Source organism: Capricornis sumatraensis, chromosome 2 (assembly GCF_032405125.1).
Source record: "Capricornis sumatraensis isolate serow.1 chromosome 2, serow.2, whole genome shotgun sequence".
Taxonomy (NCBI): Eukaryota; Metazoa; Chordata; class Mammalia; order Artiodactyla; family Bovidae; genus Capricornis; species Capricornis sumatraensis.
This window is the reverse complement of record NC_091070.1, coordinates 192,769,956-192,792,709: the sequence shown is the minus strand read 5'-3', so window position 1 is coordinate 192,792,709 and position 22,754 is coordinate 192,769,956. Positions and strand designations below refer to the sequence as shown.

At 40.6% G+C, this 22,754-nt stretch overlaps 1 protein-coding gene across 1 annotated transcript in view; it reads left to right on the top strand.

Moving 5' to 3' along the window:
• Positions 1 to 19,837, top strand: part of TCEANC2 (transcription elongation factor A N-terminal and central domain containing 2) — a 43,560-nt gene extending 23,723 nt beyond the window's left edge. The window contains exons 4-5 of the mRNA XM_068966109.1: positions 11,421 to 11,614; positions 18,966 to 19,837. Of these exons, the coding sequence (XP_068822210.1) occupies positions 11,421 to 11,614; positions 18,966 to 19,154 (383 nt within the window). The 3' untranslated portion in view covers positions 19,155 to 19,837. The remainder of the gene's footprint in view (positions 1 to 11,420; positions 11,615 to 18,965) is intronic.
• Positions 19,838 to 22,754: the final 2,917 nt, after the last annotated feature.

Below are 22,754 nucleotides of genomic sequence, written 5' to 3'. Positions count from 1 at the left end.
GTAGGTTAGCACCGGCGATGTCATGAGAACCTAGGTCTCTTGGGGCAGTGTCCTTTCCTGGTTAGCAGGCTGCCATTGTGCCCTGAATCCCAGCCATATGTGCCTTTATTTTATTGGACTGTCTCTATGGGTTCTGCCATCTGCTCAAGCTCACCTCTTTTAAATCAGAATTTAGTGCCTTTTCTTGTGTACGTCATATGGGAGTTTTCTCCTAGTATTTTCATTTTAGTCAGTGTTTGCTCTGACATAAACTCTCTAGGAGCAAATGTCCAATAGGCAGCTAGAGATGGAGAACAAACTCAGATGAGAGATATTTAGACTAAAAATCTGTATTTGGAACACATTTGGCTGGAGGTGTTTGCTTAAAATCATTTAAGTGGATGAATTCTTTGAGTAAAAGAAAAGGTTAAAGGGCTGAAGGATTGAAATGAGGAGAATATCCGTGGAAGGACAGTGGGAAGAGGAAGAGGAGCTGCTGAAGAAGTGGATGGAATGTAATCAGAGGAGGAGAACCAGGGCCATGCAGTGACGCGTGGCCTAAGGAGGAGAGTGTTTTAAGAGACAGGAAAAGTGAGTGGCCTCACTGTTCTCAAGTGGTCTGGGAAGTTGAGGGCTAGCTGGGCAAAAGCCTTTGGATCTGCCCCTTAATGGGGCCTCTGTGGCTTGAATATCTTTATTATAAAGGAAACCGGTGGGCAGGGAGTGTCAAGTAAATGGCTGATAAGGCGATGTAGTTAGGCCTTGCACCCAGCATACAAGGCGAGCATGCTCTACTTCTGCAACACTGTAGATATAAATAATCTGGGAAAGGTTTTAAGTCAATCATATTGATCTGATTTTCATTTATAATTGATTAACAACAACAAACCCTATACTTAAAAAATGCTTTCCCCACTATGACTTCCCTGGAGGAGGAAATGGCAACCCACTCCAGTATTCTTGACTGGAGAATCCCATGGACAGAGGAGCCTGGCAGGCTATACAGTCCATGGGGTCACAAAGAGTTGGACACGACTGAGTAACTAACACACTATGACTTCATTTGATCCATATAACAGTGCAATAAAGTAAATATTATTATTTTCTCATTTTACAAATGAGAACACTGAGGCTTAGAGAGTTTAAAGTAATTTGCCTCAGTTCAGGAAACAAAATAAGCTACAAAACTAAGAGGGACTTAGGCCATGTCTTCCTACCTCCTGAAACCCAAAGATGTACCTTGGCAAGCTCAAGGTGCTTGAGCTTGGCACCTTGGACCTTTAAGGCCCAGATGAAACATAATCTTGGTGAAGCAAAAGTGTTTGTTGAGTGAATAAATGAGTTAGTGAGTGAATGAATGACTGGGGATGTGATTTGACTTGCCCAAGTTCACAGAGTAACTTAGTGGAAAGGTACTTTCCAGTAGCCTTCCATTCTCAGGTTGTTCTATAGATTCACATTGTTTTAGCAATCCTGAACTACTGAGAAGCTCCTGTATTCATTATCTATGAATAGTGCCATACAAACTGCCACAAAATTGTTGTTGCTATTGTGGTTCAGTTGCCAAGTCGTGTCCAACTCTTTGCGAACCATGAACTATAGCACGCCAGGCTTCCCTGTCCTTCGCTATCTCCTGGAGTCTGCTCAAATTCAAGTCCATTGTGTCGATGATGCCATCCAACCATCTCATCCTCTGTCACCCCCTTTTTCCTCCTGCCCTCAGTCTTTCCCAGCATCAGAGTCTTTCCCAGTGAGTCAGCTGTTAGCATCCGATGGCCAAAGTATTGGAGCTTCAGCTTCAGCATCAGTCCTTCCAATGAATATTCAAGGTTGATTTCCCTTAGGATTGACTAGTTTGATCTCCTTGCTGTCCAAGGGACTCTCAAGAGTCTTTCCCAGCACCACTGTTCAAAAGCCAGAAAATTAATGGTTTAAACACTAGGTTTATTATCTTACATTTCTGTATGTTAGACCTTTAGTACAGGTCTCAGCTAAAATCACGGTGTCAGTAGGGCTGTATTCCTCCTGGAGACTCTAGGGGAGAATCGGTTTCATTGCCTTTTCCAGTTTCTAGAAGCCACCTGCTTTCTGTGGCTTGTGATTCCCTTCCTCCATCTCCAAAGCTGGCAATGGTGGGTTGGATTTTTCTCACACCTCATCTCTCTGACCCACTCTCCTGCCTCTAAGAACTTATGTGATTAGATTGGCCCCACCTAGGTAATCCAGGCTCATCTCCTCCTTTTGCGGTCCTTAACTTTAATCACGCCTTCTTCCTTTTAAGGCAACAGACTCACAGGTTCTGAGGTTTAGGGCATGGATATCTTTGGGAACATTATTTTGCCTATCACAGTGCTCCAATTACACTGTGCTCTTTCAGCTTCTCTGCTCTTGTTCACTCCACTGCTTGTCAAGACTTAGGACAAGAATTGCCTCTTGCATGGTATCCCTGGTCCATTTGCCAGCCAGATTGACTTCTGTGTCCTTCTGACTCTCCTTTGGGTTCCCCTTTCAATACTGTCTTAGAACCTGTGACACTTTGGTGCATTTGTTTTTGTTTAGATGTCTTCTCCCGTGCTTAGACCTCTGTGGAGCTCCTTGAATAAAGGGCTATGTCTTGTTCAACATTCTATCCCAAGGTCTAGCACAGGGTCTGGTACTTACTAAGTATTTGATAATGTTTGTTAAATGAGCAAAAGACCACTTCCTGCAGGGAATTTGTCTTAACAATGTGCTGGGATGCAGAAACCCCATGCTCTTCAACCCAGGGGACTTGACCTAGATCATAAGACTAGCCAGTGGCACTGCTTGCTTTAAAACATAAACTTCATGGAGCAAATAATGACTTTTTGCAGATCATTAACTTCCTTGATGTAGCTACTGACCAACTTGTGACCTTGGAGAAAGGTCATGGAGCCTCATTTTTTCATCTGAATCAGGAGGAGGTAGGACTATATGATCACTGGAGGCAACAGTATGGGTTTAATACTTGAGCTCGAGCCAGACTGCCTACGTTTGAAACTTGGCCTTGCTGCTTATTTGCTGTGTCCTGTGCAAGTTCCTTAACCTCTTAGTCCCTCAGGTTCTTTACCTGCCAAACAGGGTATCGTCATAGCACCTACCTCATAGGGTTGTTCTGAGAGTTCATTGACTTAAGTGTAAAGTGTTCAGTGCAGTGGCTAGCTGTCATTATTGTCATGAAATTCATTGTCTGATCTAAAGATTCATTTTGCCTTGTTTTTTATAGAAGGCGGTTCGTTAGGCCTCCTCTCTTCTCTTTTCCTGCCCCAGACTGAAGGCCTTCCCTGCTGCCACTCTTCCCTTTGTCACCCTGTTGCTGGCACATCCTGCATCCCCCATTCTCCTCTTGGCTGGGCCCTGCTTGGAGTGTTTCCCTGGTGTTGGGAGAGCCTTCTGACCAGGCTGGGTGGGACTGCAGTGGGGGACACTGTGGAGTATACTGCCCCCTGCGGGCCAGGAGCAGTGATCACTTGTCCTGGCCTGAGAGCCCGAGGCTTCTGCCATTTGGCCACCTCTCAGGACCTGTGCTCTTCTGATTTGGGAATATCAAGAAGGTGAACAACATTATCTCAACAGAGCTTTATTGAATACTCCCTATATGCCAGTCCCTAATGACAGAGGAGGACAGGGTGTTGGGTTAAGTGTGCAGACTTTAGGGTCAGGTGGCTGTGCTCAGATTCTGGCTCACATGCTTACTAGCTGTGAGGCCAGGGCAGGTTGCTTTGCTGAACTTCAGTTTCTCACTTGTAAAAAGAGATATGACAATAGTATTTAATTCATTGTCTAGTTATTAAAAAATGAGATAATTCCTATAGACTTTGGAGTAGTAAGCAGGAAGCATTCTTAGCAGTGGGTAAGAATTAGAACCTCTTCATTCAGTACTTTACAGTATAGTTCATTATTTTGTTTGCAATTGTGTGATTTTCCCAATCAACTGCATCCATATTCAGATGTTACTACAAAGCCAATTTGAAAGCCAAATGTAAACTTTTTTGTTTTTTTTTAATGTAACTGATTCAGTTCAGCAAACATTTCTTGAATGATTTGTGGTAGGCACTGTGCTGGGAGCTGGGAATGTATCTTGGAGTAAGAAGTAAGGTGTGGGGTTCTGCCCCCAAGATGTTTACATCAAGCTTAGAGGGAAGAATGAGCGTTTAACCTTTCTAGGCAGAGGAAACTGTGAGCTAAGGTACAGAAATGTAAGAAGGCCAGACAGCCTGACCCCAAACAAGGACATGCAATCTGTTCTCTATGACTAGGTCTTTGTACCTGGGGGGCAAGGTGTAGGAAGGTTGAGACTGAGGGGAGCGAGGAAAGAGAGAGACATGGTAAGAGATATGGCCAAAGAGGTTCCAGGGCATTGAGGGCTTGAATCTATACTGAGAAATTAATTTGAAGACAGAGGAGAAAACCACTGAAGGGCTTCCAGTAAGGGAATGATGTGATCAAATTGTGTTTTTAGAAGCTTAATTTAACTTTAATATGGAAGATGAATTGGAGAAAGCCAGTCTGGGGACAAAGATTGGTTAGTAAGTCACTGCAGTAGACCAGTGAAGAAGTGATGAGGACCTGAATCAGGGCAGCAGTGAGACTAAAGCGGGAAGTGAGAAAGGAAAAGTTATAAGAAATGTTAAGGAGATAAAATGACGGGTGAGTAGCACTGCCATGAAATACAGGAGGAGGGACTGAGGGGGAAGTCATGAGTTCCACTTTCCATTTTAGAAATGTTGAGCTAGAGGTGGCTTGCAAAATAAGCATGTGGAGCTGTCCAGCAGGGGCTGGATACACGGGTCTTGAGCTCAGTGAGAGCCTTAGGAGGTCATCTGCTTGCAGATGGTAGTTGGGCCCCAGAAGCGGGTAAGATTACTCAGGAAAAACAGTTGAAGAAAGAAGAGAAGAGGCCAAGGACAATGCCCCAGCTAGGCTGCACTGGTAATTAAAGGTTTGGCAAGGCACATACCAGCAGAGGAGATGGAGAAGGAAGAGAAGAACCATTAACACCTCAGAAAGCAGTGGAAGAGAATATTTCAGAAGGAAGAAGGCAGCAGTGCCAGGTGCCACAGAGTGATAAAGTAACATCACGATAAAAAGGTCCAGTGGACAAGCAGAAGCACTCTCTTCTTGAGGGGCTTCTGCATCTTCATTTCTCAAGGAGAAAGCTGGATCAACAGTGCCTTTCTTGGGAAGAGAAAAGGATAAGGTGGGGAACACATGAAGCGAAAGATCTCTATTCCAAAGAAATTCAAGTGTACCTGTAGTATAGCATTTGCCATGCTTTTTTAGGATTCCTTACAGGTTGAGCCAGCCCATGAGACTGTGAGTTGAACTGCATAGATACACACAGTCCCACTACTCAGAAGAGACCCTTGTAAATAATTTCATTATAAATTTTTTTAGACTCTTTCTCTGCCTGTGAGCAAATATATGTATTTATATGTGTATGTGTGTGTGTGTATACAAATGTAATTTTAAAAATAAATATTGACTTATACTATGCAGGCTCGTCTGAGAACCTGAATAAATAATCATCTTTCCATGTTACTACATATAGAGCTATTGCAGTCTTTAGTGGCTGCAGAGTATTCATTGTTCAGTCGCTCAGTCATGTCTGACTCTTGGCGACCTCATGGACTGCAGCACACCAGGCTTCCCTGTCCATCACCATCTCCTGGACCTTGCTCAAATGCATGTCCATTGAGTCGATGATGCCATCCAACCATCTCATCCTCTGTCGTCCCCTTCTCCTCCTGCCTTCAGTCTTTCCCAGCATCAGGGTCTTTTTTTACTGAGTCAACTCTTCCCATCAGGTGGCTAAGTATCGGAGCTTCAGCTTCAGCATCAGTCCTTCCAAAGAATATTCAGGATTGATTTCCTTTAGGATTGACTGATTTGATCTCTTTGCAGTCCAAGAGACTCAAGAGTCTTCTCCAATACCACAGTTCAAAAGCATCAATTCTTCGGCACTCAGCCTCCTTTATGGTCTACCTCTCACATCCATACATGGCTACTGGAAAAACCATAGCTTTGACTATACAGGCCTTTGTTGGCAAAGTAATGTCTTTGCTTTTTAATATGCTGTCAAGGTTTGCCATACCTTTTCTTCCAAGGATCAAGCGTCTATTAATTTCATGGCTGCAGTCACCATCTGCAGTGATTTTGGAGCCCAAGAAAATAAAGTCACTGTTTCCATTGTTTCCCCATCTATTTACCATGACGTGTTGGGACTGGATGCTATGATCTTAGTTTTTTGAACGTTGAGTTTTAAGCCAGCTTTTTAACTCTCCTCTTTCACTTTCATCAAGAGGCTGTTCGCTTTCTGACATAAGCATAGTGCCGTATGCATATCTGAGGCTATTGATATTTCTCCCAGCAATCTTGATTCCAGCTTGTGCTTCATGCAGCCTGGAATTTCTCATGATGTAACTCTGCATATAAGTTAAATAGGCAGGTTGACAATATATAGCCTTGATGTACTCCTTTCATTTAACAAATTGGACCCTTAATGGTGAGCTTGTAGGTTGTTTTTAGCTTATTGCTGCTGTATACAGTACTGTAATGATATTTTTATACATGAATCTAATTTGCACACATTGGCAGCGTTGTGTGGAGGTTAAATTTCAGAGTCTATGTCTCACTCATCTGTATCTACAGCACCAGGCAGTTAGTAGGTGCTCAATATAAGTATTAAAATGCCCTGGGGCTTCCCTGAAAGCTCAGTAGTAAAGAATCTGCCTGCCAATGCCGGATGATTCCCCCTGTTCAATCCCCGACTTAGGAAGATTCCACATAATGTGGAACAACTGAGCCCAGGTGCCACAACTCTTGAGGCTGTGCTCTAGAGCCTGGGAGCTGCAACCCCTGAGCCCACTTTCTGCAATTACTGAAGTCTGTGCACCGTAGCTAGAGAGGAGCCCCTGCTTGCCGCAACCAGAGGAAAGCCCATACAGCAATGAAGACCCAGCACAGCCAGAAAGAAATAAAATTACAAAATGCTCTGAAGTTAGGTCTTTGAGGTCCTGCAGTGTCTCATTTATCTTGGTGTTTTTAGCATCCACAACAGTGACCAACAGCACAAAAAATTGTTTTCTGAATGAATAATCTCAAGGACGTGAACTCTGCCCAGAAAAGAAAAGTGTTGAGTAGTGACTTCAAATTTTAACGCCATGTGTTTCAAAAGCACTTCACTAAAGCATCGCCAGCTACGAAGCACCTTGAGCCATTCCTAACGAGCGCTCTGCATTCCTCCCCTTCCCCTTCCTCTGTGTATTGAGTGTTGATGTACTTCTTTCCCTGGGCAGTAGAAAGACTAGGTGAAAATTCTTGACAGATAATTGGGTAGAGAGAGAAGTTAAAGACTCTTGTCTTCCGTTAAAAGTTACATTTTGTTCTCACCTCCAGGATGTTACTCACAGAACCTTTAAAGCAGGGACAGTTTCTCATTCAGCCCCACATGACTAGTGCCTAGTGTAGTTCCTTATACAAAGAGTAGGCCTTCAGTCGACGTGTGGGAAGTAAATAAATCAAGCAAGTGTTGAACTATGCAGTTGGCATGATCTGAGAAATTTTCTGAATGTTTTGACCATCTTCTCAAATTTGAATTCTCCATTTTCTTCTGTTCATTGATCCCTCTTTTATTATATATTAAATTTTGTGTAGAATAGGATTTGTTCCCGAGCTTCGTTTTTTTTTATTCGTAGATCTATCCATCTGTTTTTTGGTGCCAGTCCATATAATTTTAGTGGCTTTATAATATGTTCTAGTATCTTAAAAGTCTAATTATACCTCAGAATTCCTCTTTTTCAAAATAGTATTTTATACTCTTGTTTTTCTAAAATAAGTCTAAAATTCTGAAACTATCACACCATTGTTAATCAGCTATCAGTTCAGTTCAGTTGCTCAGTCGTGTCTGACTCTTTGTGACCCCAAGAACCACAGCACACCAGGCCTCCCTGTCCATCACCAACTGCCGGAGTCTACCAAAGACCATGTCCATTGAGTCGGTGATGCCATCCAACCATCTCATCCTCTGTCGTCCGCTTCTCCTCCTGCCCTCAGTCTTTCCCAGAATCAGGGTCTTTTTAAATGAGTCAGCTCTTTGCATCAGGTGGCCAAAGTATTGGAGTTTCAACTTCAACATCAGTCCTTCCAATGAATACCCAGGATTGTTCTCCTTTAGGATGGACTGGTTGGGTCTCCTTGCGGTCCAAGGGACTCTCAAGAGTCTTCTCCAACACCACAGTTCAAAAGCATCAATTCTTCTGCATTCAGCTTTCTTTATAGTCCACTTACATCCATACATGACCACTGGAAAAACCATAGCCTTGACTAGACGGATTTTTGTTGGCAAAGTAATGTCTCTGCTTTTTAATATGCTGTCTAGGTTGGTCATAACTTTCCTTCCAAGGAGTAAGCATCTTTTAATTTCATGGCTGCAGTCACCATCTGCAGTGATTTTGGAGCGCCCCAAAATAAAGTCAGCCACTGTTTCCACTGTTTCCCCATCTATTTGCCATGAAGTGATGGGACTGGATGCCATGATCTTAGTTTTCTGAATGTTGAGCTTTAAGCTAACTTTTTCACTCTCCTCTTTCACCTCCATCAAGAGGCTCTTTAGTTCTTCACTTTCTGCCATAAGGGTGGTGTCATCTGCATGTCTGAGGTTATTGATATTTCTCCTGGGAATCTTGATTCCAGCTTGTGCTTCTTCCAGCCCAGCGTTTCTCATAATGTACTCTGCATATAAGTTAAATAAACAGGGTGACAATATACAGCCTTGATGTACTCCTTTTCCTATTTGGAACCAGTCTGTTGTTCCATGTCCAGTTCTGTTGCTTCGTGACCTGCATACAGGTTTCTCAAGAGGCCTACTACTCAGATATAAAATAAAAAATTAATAAAATGAGTGTAAAGCTATTTGGATGTATTCTAATAAAAGCAGCCTACTGAGATTTTTTTTTATCATAGTTACATTAAAACTACAAATTAATTTTTATATTGACATCTCTGTACTAGTCTTTCCATCATATAATATGATATATGTTCCTCTTTCATTCACATTTTCTGTTGTATATTTTAGTAAAGGCATATGTATTTCTTCATATGGGTTTCTCATTCCTCAACATTTACCAAACACCCATTCTCCTGACCCTCACTTCCTGCCTCTGTGTTTTCTCCTGGAGATACAAAGATGAATGTGTCACAGCTCATGCCCTCAAGGAGCTCACTTTGGTGGCAAGAGAGATAACTGATTAGATAATTACAAGTAATTGTAATAGTTATTGTGATGAACAGAAGCACAAGATGCTAAGGAATCACAGAGGAGAGTTACCAACCAAGATTGGGGGTTATTAAGACTTCGTGGATGAGAGGACTCCTGAACTAGAGGCAGAATAGAAGTTAACCAGATGAAGAAAGAGGAAAGCATACTCTAGGCAGACAAAATGCTCTTTGGAGTATATGTTCAAAAGTAAAGAGGTGAGAAAATTATTGAAGTGTCTTAGGAACTGCAGTAGCTAGAGTATCACATGACAATGGGCTGATTGCTGGAAACAAAACTGGAAGGAGATGGGAGGGTGACAGCTTGTGAAGGTATTTGTGTGACAAGAGAGAAGAATTTGGGTTATGGGATTGAAAGATTTAAGTGGGGGAGTGTAATGGTCAGATTAATGTTTTAGAAAAACTATCCCTGAAAGAGAAAATAATAAAGCTAAATAAAGGTCACTCTGGCTACAGTGTGGAAGATGGCATTCAGGGTTCCAGACTTCAGCTGACAGGCCAGCAGGCTGCTGGAGTCATCTGGAGGCAACATGCCCTAAGGCAAGGGCCATGGCAACGGAGGTGGCGTTTAGGAGTGGTTCCAGAGCTACGAAGGAGATAGGCACATAGGCAAACAGCAAGCGCGGGCACATGCAGCCCCCTCTTGTTAATATGTTGCTAAGTGGTTTATGGTTTTCACTAGTTTAAGCATGATTTTCCATTATATTCTGTTTATGGCTAACATAAAAAAGCTATTGATTTTTAAAAAAAATACACCTACCTTGATATTCTTACACTTTTTAATTCTAAGTATTTACTTGATTTTTTTGGCTTTTCTATGTGTTTATTTTTATGTAAGTATTTTTGCTATGGTATTTTCCGACCTTTTCCCTCTTTTTCCATTTTTATTATGAAAATCTCAGACAGTCACAAAAATAAAAACAATCATACAGACTCGCGTAGGCCTTTTCACCTATATGTGATTCATTTTTCACCTACTATTAAAATTTGGTCCTATTCACTGTATCTTTCCCTTTCCTGTGTTTTGTGCTGTTACTGAAGTATTTTAAAGCAGAATCTCAGACCTTTGGTCATTTTAGTTTATACTTCATTCAGTGTGCATCTCTAAAAACTATGTTTTCTTACATAGCATAAGAAAAATATGTTTTCTTATCATACTTAACAAAATCAACAGTAGTTCCTTGGCATAATTTAATAACCAATGTATATGCATATTCCTTGTTTATCTCAAAATGTACTTTGATTGGCTTATTCCATTCAGGATTTGGATTGCACATCACATTTGATAGTTTGAACTCAAAGACTCTTTTAATCTTTAACAATCCATAACCTTGCCCCCTTTTATAAAAAAATGTCATTGACAGGGAAAGAAACCAGGTCCATTGTCCTGCAGAATGCCTCGCATTCTGGGTTTGTCTCTTGAGCTATAATTTAACTTACTCCTCTGACTCACGTGTTTTCTGTTAACTGGAGGTTAGCTTTGAATGCTGAGTTAGTTGGGTTATGGTTCATTTTTTCCTCAGAAAGAGAGTGCAAGACTACTTTGTAGGTAGGTCTGTGAAGTGCTGCCTCCGTCTGATAATCCCACTCAGGGACACTAAGATTGATCAGTGGAGGTGATGACAGCTCATCCTTCCATTGTAAATTTCCCCATCAATTTTTCATTGACTGAGTTCATCCACTATTGATTGTCACCTGAATAAATTATTTCATTGTGGGCCACAAAAAATTTTTTAAATACTGTCAATTTTACCACATTCATTAGCTGAATAAAGAACATTTTATCAATAACTGGGACTGTTTGGTTGTCCTAAAATATAACATGTACTGAAAAGACAAGATAAATGCTTAATTCATTTTCTTTTATTGCAAGTTTTGGATTAAGGAGTTGGTACCTTAGCTGTTCCGTTTTAAGTATCTATTGATCATGCTTCTGTTTTATGACTTATTGCATTAGCTAACCCAGTGGTTCTTCGCTAGTGATTATCTCATTATCTCAGCCTTTGAGAAACAGGTCTTCATTTGCACAAGAGCCTCTACATCCTTAGGTATGTGAATGACTTGCTAAGTGCCACACAGTCCTTCTAGTCCTATACTTCTCAGAAGACAGAGCAATGTTTCCTTTGGTTTCTGTTCTCTTGTTCCAGGTCATGCTGTGAACAAGATGCGTCAACACTCAGATTCAGAAGTGGCTTGTCTTGCCAGAGAAGTTTACACTGAGTGGAGAACTTTCATGGAAAAACATGTCAATAGACCTTCCATAGAAGTCCGAAGTGATGCCAAAACTGAGACATTTAGGAAAAATGCCCAGAAATTACTCTCAGAAGCCTTGGAATTAGAGGTAATGTCTTGGTTGGAATGTGATTATTAGATATTCTTGGTTAAATGACCTTCACATTTTCACAATGAACTTTCATACTCTTTAGGACCATAACTTTATTCTAACTTTTTTAAAAAAGATTCTGGATTTGTAAACATTCTGGGAGACAGTATTATATAAGGAGTGCAGGCATTGGAACTAGCAAGACTTGGGTTAAAACACTGGCTTTAGTATGTACTGGTTGTGACACCTTAGGCAAGTCTCTTAACATTTCAAAGACTTTATTTTTTAATCTGTAAAGTGAAGATTTTAATTCCTACTACCTAAAATTTTTGAAAAGATTAAATGAACTATATGTACAAAAGAACAGTATAGTGCCTATTGGTTAGAAGTCACTTCATGAATGTTGGTTCTTTCCGATTTTTGAAATCCTTTCTGTAACAAATACTATATGATATCATTTATATATAGAACCTAAAATATGACACAAATGAACTTATTTATAAAACAGAAATACCCACAGAAATAAAAAACAGACTTATGATTACCAAAGGGGAAAGAAATTAGGAGATGGATAAATTAGGAGTTTGGGATTAGCAGATACAAACCACTGTATACAAAATAGATAAACAACAAGGACCTACTGTATACCACAGAGAACTGTATTCAATATCCTTTAATAAACAGTAATGGAAAAGAATACACACACACACACACACACACACACATACATATACATATATATAATTGAATCACTTTGCTGTATACCAGAAACTGGCACAACACTATAAATCGACTGTACTTCAATAAAAATAAATAAATAAATAAATAAATAAATAAAATTCTTTCCCACTGAAGCAAAAATTCTGAGATGGATCTGTTATGGAATATCAATGGCACAATAAATAACTGTTTTTTGCAAAGACTCTGCTACACTTTTTGTCAGCACTCTACCTTTAGGTCTAATGCTGATAATCAGTTGACTAGACATAATCTCTATCATCTTTGTGACCAGCAGTTAGATGGTGTTAGTGGTTTGAGGTACCAGTGCTAGAAGAGAAATTTTTGTTCATTAGCAATAATATTAATCATCATCATCAAATGAATCTTATATTCAATTAGTATTCTGGGAAAATCAGACATATAACATTGATATTTTTTCCTCCTCTTGGGGTACCCCTAATAAAGTATCCTTAAAGAATGATTTAATAATATTAACAAAAAAGAAGCAATTCAGAAGTCTGATTTAAAGACTAGACTAGGTCTGTCACTATATTCTCTAAAAAAATATTTTAACCTTTCTATCTCAATTATGCATCCACAAAAGAAAGGCAAATGGATTTGTGTATATTATTTACTTTATTTAAAAACAAAATTTTGAGTTTTTAATACAAACGTGATAGAAAATGGAAAAATCTAGAAAGGAAAAATAAAGTCACCATTGAACCTACTATCTAGACATAATCTTATTAACATTTTGGTGCATTTCCTGTTGGTAAATTATTATAGCTTTTTCAAAGAACAGTGGTCAAGTTACGATTATCCCAGATTTAATTAAGAGTCTGTTATGTGCCAGCTGTTCCGTAAAGTATTTTTTTTGATTATTTAAATGACATTGCCCAAACTTGACAATTATTTATTTTTATGTTATATTTAATCTTGATCAGTATCAGTATCATCTTGTATATAGTTTCCTATTATTTTTATCTATCTCTATTTTTTGCGTTTTTAACTTTTAATGTATATTTGATGGTTCAGTGAATTAATATACTGTAAGTTTGTTTAACTTTTCCTAAAGAAGCATTAATATGAACATTAAGCCCTTGGAAGAGAGAAAAAACTACAAAGATCGTAAGTCTAATTTTCCAGAGTCATTGATTAGCCAACAAAACTTGGTATTTGATATTTTAAGAGAAGTTTATTTTTCAAATAAACCAAAATTATTGCAGAAACATAGAATGTGGATATATAATATGTAGTTAATGTGGTGGTAAATACCAGTTCCCTATGGTATCTTTTAAAGTAAATGATAATAACGAAGCTATGCTTGTGAGGATTAATGAGCAGTTTGCCTGCTATATTAAACTCCATAATAATTATCCTTTTAGTTTATCCATTAATTATCCTTTAAATGGCACATCAAGTGGTAAGCACTCAAGTGTTACAAAGCAAAGTTAAAAAAGTGATACATTTGTTAGTGCTTTCCAATATAATTGGAAAAAATATCAGATTAAGCATAGTTGAATGGTTTTGCTCCCAAAGAGTAAATTTTAAAAACTAGAAGCGTGCATCTTCCTGTCTTTCTTGGCCAAAGAAAGTCAATCTCTTTTCCTTGCATAAACAGCACTTTATAGTATTTTTATATATAGTTTGATACATCAGAAAAGATAAATACAAACACTTTTCACATAAAGTTAACTCTTAACACTCATCATCATCTGAAACATTTTCATATTAGGGTAAATCAATGAACCATCTAATCCAGTATCTGGTCTTTGACAATAAATAATGTTGAGTGCATTCAAATCAGACATCAGATCTCCATAAATGTATTTTATCAGGCAGTAGTAAACCATTGGGTAAGTTATTGGCCCAGTGACTTAAAAGCTTTTGCAATTTGATTTTAGCGTGTGTTTTTTTTTTTTTCAAATCTACTTATTACATTTTTATAGAAAGTAATGTTTCCATGATATTTGTTTTGGTCTAAGTAGTGAAAGCCCCAGATGAAGAATATATACACAGAGCCTCAAAGTGCATCTCTCTATTACTCTACAGATCTTGCTTTCCAGATGCATGGATTGTTTCCTTGTTCTTGAATAATGGAATAGATGAATAAAAACTCCATTGTTGAGACCCACGCTCCATTCCCCTTTACTTTCTCCCTTCTAGATCTTCTTTGTTCTTCCCTGTATTTTAGATCTTTCCTCATATGAACGTCCCCTGTGGTGTCATTCTCTTACTTCCCCTTCCTCATTATCCACTCCCCTTCCTACCTCACGGCCTGTGATCATTTTCCTATTATGCCATTAAAAAAAATAAATCTGATTCTCAAAGTGAGCCTGTTACTGGCTGGTTGGCCCAGTTGGTTGTCAGATGGTGCTAATGAGACCCAGGTCAGGCGTACATCCCCATATGGGACTGTTAGTTATTTCTTTGCTTAATGGCCTCAGACTGCACCTCTGGTTTTGACCAGCTCTTTAATAAATGTATTCAAATGGTCAAAAAGGAGTGTGGGTATATATGTACGCGTTCAGTCGTGCTATTGGAAAACTCATACAAAGTCTCCTTTAGTGGATATTCAGTTCCCCAAGTGTTTGGTTCTGCTACTGCTAGTGCCAGCAGAGAATGCTAGCATAGATGAGTCACAGTCCTTATCCTAAGAAAGTTTACTGTCTGCTGACTAAGAGCCCTCAAATAATATGAGGCAGGATGAAATATGTCTGAAACAGTGGTACTAGGAAGAGGTGTAAACACACAAAGGACAGAACAGTGAAATCTGATGGGGAAATCTGGGAAAACTCCATGGGAAAGACAGCAGCTGAACTAGTCTTAGAATGGTTGGAATTTGCTCACTAGAAAATATATATAAAATAGAAACATATTTCATCTCCTATATATAGGATGTTACTGAAAGAGCAGGAAAGGGGGGAGGTATACATGCGGAAAGAGGAAATTCATTTAGCAAATATTTACTGAGCACTTAATATGTGCCAGTGCCTATGCTAGGCATGGGGAATTTAGAAGTGGATCCAGCATGGTGTCAGCCCTGGAGGCACTCACAATCTTCTGAGGGAAATAGGCAAATAGAAGTTATAATACAATGTGGGAAGTTCTGCACTTCAGATAAACACACTAAGAAGAGTTTCTTCCCTTGCTTTTAAAAAGCTTACAGTCATGGCAGACATCACTAACTGATTATGGCACCATTTCTTCTGAGTCCAAAATCCTTGACATAAGACAGCTCAGGGTGAATGTGTTTTATATCTTCCCCCAGTTTGTCCATGATTAGACAACTGAGTAACACATATTCAACCCATAGGTACAAATACATAAGGAAGGCAAATCAGATTTTCTGTCTCTGGGAAACTGACCCAGGAAATACCAAGAAACAACAACGAAAGTTTTGAAACAGAAGGAACCTTGGAGGAGTTTCAAGGAAGCAGAAGCTATGGATAGAGAGAAGTACAACAGCAGGAGAGAATAAGGCAGCTAGAATTGATAGTAAGGCATATGAAAAGGAGCAAAACTATGTGAAAAAGAGATCAGGCAGATCACGAGAGACACAGAGTAAGGATTTGGTCCATAAAGAAATCTCCCTAGGTTTCTTACAGCATTCTTGTTCCCATTCATACACGTATCCCATAGCAAAATCCCTTTTTCTCGAGGTCTTAGTAAGACTCTGGTCCTTTCACCTAAAGTTGTTATTGTTGTTCAGTTGCTAAGTCATGTTTGACTCTTTGCAACCCCATGAACTACAGCACGCCAGGCTTCTCTGTCTTTCACTATCTCCCTGAGTTTGCTCAAATTCATGTCCATCAAGTCAGTGATGCCGTCCAACCATCTCATCCTATGTCATCCCCTTCTCCTTGCCTTCAGTCTTTCCCAGCATCAGGGTCTTTTCCAGTGAGTCAGCTCTTTGCATCAGGTGACCTAAGTATTGGAGCTTCAGCTTCAGTGCTTCACCCAAAGGGGCTTACCTAAATGACCAGGTTAGGACCCACTGGGAAAGACTCTTAGCTTGGGTAGGTTTGGAATGTCCAAAGACATTATAAGATAGGCATTTTTCACTTTGTGCAGTGAACACATTATACACAAGGATCCATGATGAATCAGTTTCCTTTATGGTTTACATTTTAATATTACAAATGTTTTTCTTCATGTCTTCATTCTGACTGGCCTTCACTTAACAAGAGGCATCCATGAGATTGTTAGCTGATGGCTTCTCATTCCCATCACATCGCTGGGATAGCACCTGTCCTCCTGCTTCATGTCCTGTGTACGTGCCTCTCCTTTCCAGGGTGTGACTTAAGGGTAGGGTGTCAGGTCTTTTCTGCTTGGGTGTCTCAAATATCTAAATCAGACCATACGCAATGGTAACTCAATAGCTATTTGTCGAATAAAGTATGAAGAAGTATTCAGTTCTGGGAATTTCAAGGGACTCTCAGATTCTTCATATATATGTATTATAACTTAATGGAACAGCCATGATTTATTTTTGCAAAGGAACACAAACCCTTCTTCCCCGAACAACCACTCCCCTCAAAACGAAGGAAAAAAACAGACTTTTTTCTTGCCTGTTATATTAAGTGAATCTCTAAACGATCAGTGAGTAACTGTCCTCACCCTGGCATGAGGAACCCCACATTGGGGTGAGGAGCCTCTCTTGCAAATATTGCTGGACAAATGCTGGGCAGATGGCCAGCCACCCTTTCCACCTTGTAAAGTCGTCTGGCACAAGGGCTGCCTCAGGCTGGGGGCTAGTTCAGTGCCCACCCAGGAGGCCCTGAACGCTCGAGGACTCTGGGTTTTAGAGAGCTGTGGTGCCAAGCCAACTCACTCCAGCACCATCCTTGGAGATGATCAGTGCGACATCAGGACCACAAACCTCCCTGAACGTCTTTCGTCTGTCACATCTAAGCAGACATCTGGGCCTGGATATTCATCTTCTTTCTCTCTCTCTCTCAGTCCTATTGTGCTCCCCTGCTTGGGTCTCATTTCTTCCAGGATTCTTCATTCATTTTGGTCTGTTGTCCTCTCTTTTTTGTTAGGACACTTTTTATCAAATGTCAGGTAATCCTTTTTTAATTTTGGTGCATTTTTTTCTTAAAACTTTTCCTTTTCAAAGTATAAGTACAGTACATATATGTACAGCTCACTGAATTTATCACCAAGCAAATGGCCACGTCACCTGGCCTGATCCTACTCTTTCTCCAGGTCTCACATCAAGCGCTCACTCTTTCCTGGGCTGGGTCCCTTTGCTGTACCTCAGTGCCCCAGAACTTGCTTCTGTTCCCCTTCGTAGCACTCACTACACTTCCAGGGCCTGGTCCTATCCATCTCCAGCTGGCCCGTGCTCTCTGTGAAGTCAAGAGCTGTATTGACATTGTTCACTGCTCTTTTCTCAGCCCAAGCACATAGTAAGTGCTGAGTAAGTATCTGAATGTATGGCCGGGTAGGAGGGAAAGAGTGAGGGGAAAAAAGCTAATGAGAGAGAAATTTGTTTCCTGCTTTCAAGGAATTCATTCTCAGGAAAGACAAGACCGTTCTGTTGTGAAAATGACTATGGGGAGCTCAGGACATTATGACAGCCCTGAGAAGAACTTGTAGTCCTTTAAACTAGGATTGGCTTTTTTGCTTTTTGTTTTTTAGCTACACATACAAGTAGGAATGCTTTTCCTGGGAAATTGTGTCTGGCTGAGGGAGCAAGTACCTGCGCAGAGGTGTAGAGGTGTGTGAAAGCAACTGAGCACGCTCAGGCTAGGCTGGAGTCAGGACCAGGAGGCAAAGAGTGAGCAATGCGCCTGGAAAGGCAGGAAGTGAGGGGGTCCCCGACCAGCAGCCCAGTCTGGCCTAGATCTGGATCATGTGGACAAAGTCCCAGACCTGTCCTTCTTTGATCAGGCCTGATCAGACTTCAGGAGGGCTTGGACCTGAGCCGCACACCCCAGCATAGCCACAGATCCTGTCCTCTCGGCCCTTTTCTGCTTAGCTGACCCTGCCGGGGTCTCTTCAAACTCACATGGTCCCTCAGGAGGTTATGGGGGCAGTGAGTATGGTAAAAGGGAAGAAATATGAGTGTTCAAGTCAGAGTCCCAACTTCTCTTAATAGTTGTAAAATCTGGAGCATTTCTTTACCTTTGAACCTGTTTCCTCATCTGTAAAATGAGATAATAGGAGTTATTAAGTGTTAAATGTGAAAAGTGATTTATAAACTGCTTAACACACATTTAGGATCCAGACCCAGTGTTTAAAAATTCTATAAGGGGTTAAAAAGCACTTTCAAATAAACAAACAAAAAGTATAAACTCTTACACTGATTTATTATCCTTGGTCTTCGTTTCCTGGTTGGTAAAGTACAGGGGCCAGAGCCCAGAACCCATTGCTTGGTTCAAGCCAGTTTCCTGTTATAATGGCAAATATTACCACCCGGCAGGGGTTGTGAATGAGGTCCCTGTCACAAAGCACATGGCCTTGTTCCTTAATTGCCAGGGTGGAATTAATTTGCTCTTCCTGTTTCTCTTGTGACAGGAAGTAGATGTCCTTGAATTTCAGTTGATTAATGGAGGCCTCTGAGCAAAGTGCTCCAGCCTCTCTTACTTTTAATCTTTATGCAATGCAAGGCCCTAATTTGATAATTTTTCTGTTTTTTTAGATGGATCACCTACTGGTTGAAAATATTGAGCGGGAAACGTTTCATCTCTGCTCCCGCCTCATTAATGGGCCATACCGGCGGACGGTGAGAGCCCTGGTCTTCACATTAAAGCATCGAGCTGAAATCCGGGAGCAGGTGAAGAACGGCAGGCTGCCAGTCGGCACGTTTGTACAGACCCACAAAAAGTGACCTGAGGGTGGTTCCAGCACTGGGCTGGGCAGAAAGGAAAATGGGCCTCTCTCTGCCATTCAAAGATTCTTTTGAGTTTGGGCGACGGTTGATGCTGGCTGTGCTAAATTTTCCCATGGTGCCATTCCTTCAGACAGAGGATGCAGAGCCCTGGAGACAGGCCTGCAGGAAATGCTTCATTAGCTGGAGTGCGCTGGGGCTGCCTAACAGGACGAGTGCTCGCTGTCACTAGGAAGCGCAGTACGGTTGCCATCACCCAACACAGTGAAAGGGTGACGGATTTCACTGTGAGTATGCCAAGGACACCTCTAAACTTCCCCCACGTCAGGCGGATGAAGTTACTGCTTTATTTCACCTCCCTGCAGGTAACTGAAACTCAATTACCGCTGCTGCTCACTCGGTTCCATCCCCCCGAGTTTAGATAGCTCCAGTGCCTCTCAGAACTCCCCTGTCTGTTCTCTTTGCGCTACCCCAGGGGTGAGCCTGCCGGAGCCCGCCAGCTACCCCTTCTTTCCAGAACTGACTTATCTGAATGTTTCAGCTCTCCCTGGAAGACCTTCCGTGCATTGGTCTCCAGAGCCCCCATGCTGGGGTTTCTAATGAGGAGGTGGCCTGAAGCATGCCCACTCCTTGGAGTTTATTTGAATATGCTGGCTGCCTCCGTTTAGGGCTCTGTAGAAGGTACATAATGAAATTGCTCTTGAAATGAATTACTGTAAGAGAAAAATTATATACATATGTTTTTTAAAACAAAATACCTGTATATAGGCTTGCTTAAACAATTATGGAAATGATACTTGCTTTTTTTAAAAAAATAATAAACTGGGGCTTTTTTCCCCTAAAACCAAAGATATGGCTTTTTCATTGAAAAGTGTTTTGAGGTGAAAAAGAGTATAGTTGGTGAAAATAAAGAATGATTAGGCAGGAATTTAGGGAGATAGAATGAGACCCAAAAAAGACTTTTTAGGTTAGGGGAGACTGGAGCATGTTTGTAATCTGAAAAGAAGGAGCCAGTAGAAGGGAAGAAGTTTGGGGATTTCGCTGGTGTCCAGTGGCTAGGACTCTCTGCTTCTACTGCAGGGGTTCTGGATTCCCTGGTCAGGGACCTGTAAGGTCCTGCTAGCCTTGGGACTTGGGCCAAAAAAAGAGATTTAAAATCCAGAAAAGGAAGAGAGAGGTTAAAAAAGCAAGGACACCGTCTTGCTCTCATTTTCTCTCTCATACACACAGTTTTTTTTCTGATACTCTTGATAGTAAGTTGTATACATCGAAGATCTTTATCACAAATGACCAGTAAACAATAAACTATGCTGAACCTCAAAAATATTCAAGAAAATGCAGAATAAAGCAATAATACAATGCCATTTTCACCAATAAAACTGGAAAACATTTAAAATTAAAATGCCAGCTTCTGTTGAAGATGTGGAGAAATGGTCCCTTTTTACACTGATGGTGGGAATATGAATGACCACATCCCTCTTGGAAAATAATCTGCCAATATTTGCTTATATTTAAGACACGTGTATACACTGACCCAGCAGAGAAGTTTCCTAAAGAAACCTCTTGCAAGGACAGTCCTTGCAAGGACATTGTGTGCAGCTTTATTGTGGGAGGAGGAAGACTGACAGTGAGCAGTCAGTCATTGAAAAGAAAGTATGACTTCTGCCCCCACTGACCTGAAGGACTGACCAAGATATATCATTAAGTGCCGGGGTGGGGAGTCGGGGGGTTGGGGGTGGTGGGAATTTACAGAGAAATGTCTTTAATAAGAATCCAGTTTTATAAAAAGGAAACAAGAAAAGAATCCTATATATGAATATTTGTCTTTGTACAGGATTATATGAGCAGTGTATGAAAGGGTACGTATCGGACTATTGCCATTGGCTGCCTTAGGGAGGAGAGGGGAGCCGGAAGATGGCATGAGAGAAAATAGGAGATGGGGAAGAAAAAAGTCTGTAGCAAAACGAAATATGCCAATGTAATGATGTTGAATGTATTTGTATGATTTTATATGTACTTGTGTTTATATTTTTGCTGTTATAGTGGATTAAGCTTATCAGAGATTTGTTTATTTTAGAAACTTGTTTGTTTGTCTGTTTTTTAAAGCAAGGACAGAAAGAAAGGGCCTAACATTGTCTACCTTCTAAGTGCTAGATCCTTTTCCTAAGATAATTTATTAGCGTTTACATTGATCTTTATACAGTTTATAAAAGCCTGTTGAATCATCTCATCTATTTTATTACTAAGTTTTGTTTCAGTTTTTTAAGGTTTTTTCTTTTATTTGGCAGTCATTTGCTGAGCACCCATTCCATGGTGCCTTGTGGATACCTAGCAGGAGCTACAGATGAGACCCTGAAGCTTACCAAGCAGAAGTATCTTATTCAGTTTCCCACTGCTAGTAACTCTGGGAGATTGAATAATAATTGCTCAGCACTGTGCTGGGCATTTTTTAAAATACCCAATTAAAGATGAGAAAAGTAAGGCTCACAATAGTTTCATAACTTACTTAAGGCCACACGGATGGTGAATAGCAGATCTAGGACTCAGAACTCAGGTGATTTGCCTATATATAGCTTCCCTGGTTGATTTCATCCACTCTCCTGGTTTCAAGCATCTTTTACATGCTGGTGGCAATTCCAGTTTGTATCTTCAGCCCATCCCTGTCTCCCAAGTGTCAACCCCTAGATTTCCAGGATCAAGTTTGAAGGGTCTTTTGAGCATCAAGTGAAAGTATTTGGACTGATGCCATGCAGGAACTGGTTAGTATTTTGGATAAGTGGCTGTGTAGAAGAGAAGCTGGAGCAGGGAGAGAGACTGGAAATAGGAAGCTTCATTTATAAACAGCCAAAGGGTTCTGCTAACTTAGGAGCCCAGAGTAAGTTGAAGACAAATCGCTCTATGGCTGAAAGGCTTTGGTGGTGATAGTTGAAAAGTAAAATGATTGCAGAGATGTGCTTTGGAGATTTGGAAAGCAGGCTGTGTTATTTGTGGCTGTTTTCTCCTTGATACCTGTGCAGAATTTCCATGAACACTAATGGAGCTATTCTGAGCGCTTGCTGAAGGGAAGGAAGCTTGCCGACATCCATCCAAGCTTTACCACTCACTAAAAAGCACCTCTGAGCTCCAGCCTCTTAAAAATGAAAGGGTCAAGTCATGAAATGGGGTGAGGGAAGTTCCTGGGACCTCTGAGTTGCCCGTAAGTCTAGGCATGAATATGTCTTCTAAGTGTGTTCAGTTGCTAGAGAAAATTCGGGTGAGTAAATACTCTTAGAATCTGCTCCAGCAGCTTATTGATCCTTTTCTTGTGGTTGTTAAATTGGAGGTCCTGGTCTTTGGAGTAGGGAGCTTGTCTGTTCATTCACTCAATAAACAAATGTTGCCCAACTCCTCTGTTCCAGGGACTAGACTGGCACTGGGGGAACTGCAGTAATTAAGATACAGTTTCTACTTTTCAGGAATTCTTAGTCTGGTGGAGAGACAAACACATAGGAAAATAATTACAGTATAGCATATTAAGTGCTTACTGTAGATATTTATTTACAATGTTGAGAAAGTGGAGAAAGTGGTGATTAACACCATTCTAAGGGAAAGGAAGTCTTC